Source organism: Morone saxatilis, unplaced genomic scaffold, assembly GCF_004916995.1.
Source record: "Morone saxatilis isolate NCDOM2014 unplaced genomic scaffold, NCSU_SB_2.0 Contig3, whole genome shotgun sequence".
NCBI lineage: Eukaryota > Metazoa > Chordata > Actinopteri > Moronidae > Morone > Morone saxatilis.
The window spans coordinates 23,154,304-23,159,142 of record NW_023339873.1 but is presented as its reverse complement, the minus strand read 5'-3'; the positions used below and the strand labels follow the sequence as shown (position 1 = coordinate 23,159,142).

The window sequence follows — 4,839 nt, the reverse complement described above, 5'->3', positions numbered from 1 at the left end:
CAGTATCAGAGACATTTCCGATACTGGTATCGGAATCGGAACAACTCTACACTAAAATATTTGTTGTTTGTGAACAGATTTTAGGCGAGAAATAGTTAACACAGTAACATAATCTTCCTTCATTTCTTCTTCTTTTATTCTTTTCCACATTTTTTATTTTGCTTCACTAATCCAACTGCTAATCCTATTGTTTTTAAGTGATTATTGTGTTTTTAGGAGTGATTATCAGGGATCACTGTTATCATTTTGTAATCTGATTACTGTGATGTGCCGCTCCCTCATTCCCACATTATTTTAAGTAATCTTATATTTGATGTGTGTTTGTTAATGCATCTAAAGAATTACAATTCAAATGTGGTAATCTGATTACTGTTGCCCCCCCCCGACTCTGATCAGGAGCTGCACTCCAAATCTAACTGTGACTGATCAAACAAATCCATGTGACTTTTAAGACTCAATCTCTCTCCTGGGTTAATTCTTATCTCCCCAGCCAAGAAGGGGAAATGATAATTACTATCATAATTATTTCGAAAATGATTTTTTTCCCTGTGTTTTAACAATAATCACTTAACTGAGCAATGGTAAGAGGGCGTGTGGGGTGGAAGGGAGAGCCATCTGAAATCCCATTTTTCTAATCTGCCCTGCGTTGGGAAGATAATAAGGCAGCGACACCCGCAGTCAGATGTCATCAGTGCGTGACGACAGTGACGCCCATCACGCCATCGCACAACTTTACACAGTTGCCGTATGTACAAGCATCCGCTGCTGTGTGCTTATGAGAGTTTAAAGACCTTCAAAGTGAGGACATCCTGTCCATAGACTACTGATTCTGGGTTCTATTTTAGGTCTGGGCACCTCATCTATGTGCCTACTACAAGCCTAACTGCCCTGTTAGAAAAATGTAAACAGACCTCGAACAGGCCAGTAGATAAGAGAAATTTCCCGCAATGGTGATTGGGACGATGTGCTTACTCAGGTAGAAGAGACAGAGACAGTGGATAGGCTGGGTGAAATATAACAGAGAAACACATTCTCTTTGTGGGATTATTTTGTTTTATAATTTTCTATTATTATTATTATTTGGAGCAATTGCTCACAAATGGTCATATATGTACTGGTAAGCACAGTATTTATACATTTATGTTTTATTCCTTCTTTTTTAATGTTGCAACTTCATGATGAAGTGTTCCAGGTTCATAACACACTCCTTGTTAATTTGACGATTTTTCTGCTGCATACTCTCCAGTGAATTCACTACATTTTACTGTTTTTTCTCTAACAGTAACATTAATTTGGCCATAGTCCATAAGTAATAGTTCAAATTAAGAAGAATTTATTTTCTTTTACAGAAAATTCACCTTCTCACCTATTAGACTGTTGAAGACAGTGAAGAAGTAGAATGGGTTTTGTTGCACATACAATTAATATTGTTGTGCGTGCATCTATCAACCACAACAAGAAATCTTTCCTTCAGAGAATGTTGCTTGAGGCTCAGAAAAAAACAGACTCAAAGCTAAATCATTTCAAGTTTGTTTCACATCTGGTAAACCAACTTTGTAGTACCCCGCAGATCTGAGTGAGGGGCTAAAACACAAATAAAAACTTCCAGGACAACATCTATTATTTCCAGTATAACTGGTCCTTTTGATCAATTTCCAGGTGTTTCCATGACGTGTAGTTGTCACTCTCTATTATCTTCTGCTATATATAACTTCACAAAGTCACAACTTCTTTACCTCAGCAGGCCGATGAAAGTGGGGACCAGGTGATGGGAAGACGATGTATTTATGATTTATACTCACTAAGCACATATTGAGTTATTACACTACTATTACTGATATCTTTTAAGTGGAAATCAATAAATATATTGTAAAGGAAAAACTATTTTTAATCTGACTTTGGGTTTTTTGATTTGAAAATGAGGATTAGGTTTAGATTGAGATAAAGGTCACATTAAAATGTAGCATTTGCTATAATGACCATTTCTTTGTCTTGTTGATGTATGGAGATCCATGGATTGGGGTTATTTTATGCAGTATTGTTATTCCTGTCTTTACTTTGTTTTGTCTGTTAATACCTGTGATAACAGAGAACAATAAAACGTTTATCACCAAATAAAAAAAAATAGAATTAATTGGTATTTAGGGTAGGATTTCATTTAGTTTAATATAGTTTAGGATTCGTGTTCAGGGTTTGTATTTGAACTGGCATGAGATTTGAGTTAGTTGGTAATGGTTATGAATAATTCAATTCAATTTTGGCATTGATTCAGGTTTATATTATTATATGATCAAGGCCAGAATAAGCATTACATTCACAGTTATGATTTGGGATAGGAAATCAAACTGTTTTCTTACCACTATCAGTCACTAATCTGTGTTGAATAATTTCTAAAAATTCCTGAGGAATTTGAAACCACATCAGGAACAAACAGAATCATCATCCCACCCCACGGAGTCCACTGACGGTTATATTTTGTAAGCCAGCCCAGCAGTTATCTCCACTTAGGCTTATTACGGCAGTTTTCCAATGGAAGTTCTGCATTGTGTTTTCCATATGCACATGTAACTAAGTAATTAACTGTGGCAAACAAAGGATATGCACTAATTTTGTTTAACAAGATCATTTCAATAAATCAACACACTTGGCTTGGTACCAGTCTTTAAGACATTGCATTGTGTGTGTGTGTGTGTGTGTGTGTGTGTGTAAAGTATATTGAGATACAGGATTAAAAATATCACACTCAGGTTTGTTATTAATCATAAAGTTTTTTCTTTGTGCATTTTTATGACATTAATTAATTATTTTTTGGTCTGTTCTTCCATATTTTCTACATTTACACTGTGAATATGTAAAAGATTACAAAATCATTGGGTGTATCATGAATGTCACATAAAGTCCTCAATCATATTTAATAATGAGGGAGTGAGGCGTTCAGCTTACCTTTGAGATCCAGACATTTCACACTGCCACCTACACAAGCACCCTGCTGAGAGAGAGACAGGGAAAGGGGTAGAAGCAGGAGGTGTGAGAGAAAGGCGCGAACACACACACACACACACAGATATTTGGCAACTGCAGTGCACCCACCATCCTCCCCAGTCTCTTTCCGCACGGCCTCTCCATCCATGCCACACTGTACCGGTTTCATCAGGGAGGCTTATTGGACGCCAGAGCATGAATTATGAATTTCACACAGTTTACCGCCGCCGTTGATGGTGACACGGTGTCCTAATTAACCAGTGTATAATAATTAGAAACAGCTGGTCATCAGTTGATGTGTTCATTTGCCAGAGCCAGTGTTCCACATACATCTAATTTGACTGCATCAATCACCGGAGGTGGCAGATTTGTACGGATGGTGGAAAACACTGATTTTCTTTTCTACTAACAAGCAAAACAGGGAAAGAGAACAGGGATGATTTTTTTAAAAGCTGGTGGATGGTGAGATGAGATTGTGACGTGGGATCATTGCGCCTTTTTCTTTTTTAAATATAAGCCTGTTTCATCTCTGACATGATAGACAGCAACCAAAAAGGTATTTATGTCAATATTTAAACTGTACCTTATCATTGGTTAGGGCGGGTTGAGGTCAACAGCTGCAGCTGATTCAAACTGTTACCTGATGATCAAAATGTTGTTTCAAAAAATTGTTGTATATTAACACAGCTCTGGGATATAGCTGCAGGAAAACTGAATATTAATTTAAAATATCAGTTAGTGGAATCAGCAATTAGGGACCACCAGGGGGCCCCAAGAGTGAGCAAATTAAAATATGAAGTCTCTCTGCTTTCCTCTGGTCATTTGTATTCTTCATACGAAGTAAAGGGTATTAAACACATTGTTTGGGTTGGTTTATTTATTTATTTCAATGCTTTTAATTGTAATAGATTGATTTACACATTTTACACAAAACTCACATACGTTGAATAATTGTTTTGTAGAGGAAAACATCAGTTTACTTTGCTGTAAAGGCTCTGAAAAACTCCATCCCCATCAGCTTCTTTCTCTGAGCTCTCATATGAACACAGAATAATCTGCCAAAGCTCTTGTTATTGTGTATGAGGGATTTATGTGTTTAAATCAAAATGTGAGGGCGCATTGTGAGGTTGTCTACGACTGTTGCTGATCAGTCAACACCCACACGGTCAGGACGAAGCAGATCAGCGGAGTTTTCAAAATCAGAATAAAAAAATAAATGAGACTAAATAAAATGTATGATTTTTTTGATTGTTGCGTCAAAGAAAAACTGCAGCTTTAAAAGCGTGTTCAGGGACTTGTGTGTATTTTATGCTGGTTTGTTCTTGTAAGTACACCACAGTTCGAGGTCTATAGCTTTTAGTAAAACTTCCTGTTCATCTCCATCACTGAGGTCAATGTGAATCTCGAGATGCAGTGCCATTAAAGATACATGTGAAGCAACTACCACCACAACTACCTGTGACTGGACAATTCACCCCTGTTTCAATTAAGTTAATTCCAATAATAATATAATATAATAATAATAATACCATGCAGCACAATTCAATATGCTAGATAGTTTGTTTTATTCCTTTGGTTCTTCTGCTGGGGACACAGTTTAGAGAGGAGGAATCAATCTAAATATTCAGCTATCAATCAATACAGATACCAATTATTAGTAATCAAGGAGACCAATAACCAATATTTGGAGCCGTTATCTACTGGTGATAGAGTGTAACTAAATACATACAGAGAGTGCTGAGGGCCGGACAGCGACACTACAGACAGAGAGAAATCGAAGCCAAAGTAACGTGTTTTTAATTTATCGGCAATCATCTGGAACTGTTGGGTCTCTGTAAATGTTATAAGGAGTTCGGT

The 4,839-nt window shown here is 36.8% G+C and overlaps 1 protein-coding gene across 1 annotated transcript in view; it reads right to left on the bottom strand.

The window, feature by feature from the left end:
• si:dkey-288a3.2 (protein phosphatase 1 regulatory subunit 37) overlaps positions 1-4,839 on the bottom strand; it is a 65,077-nt gene that overhangs the window by 44,426 nt on the left and 15,812 nt on the right. Inside the window, exon 3 of the mRNA XM_035674095.1 lies at positions 2,944-2,989. Coding sequence (XP_035529988.1) covers positions 2,944-2,989 — 46 coding nt within the window. The remainder of the gene's footprint in view (positions 1-2,943; positions 2,990-4,839) is intronic.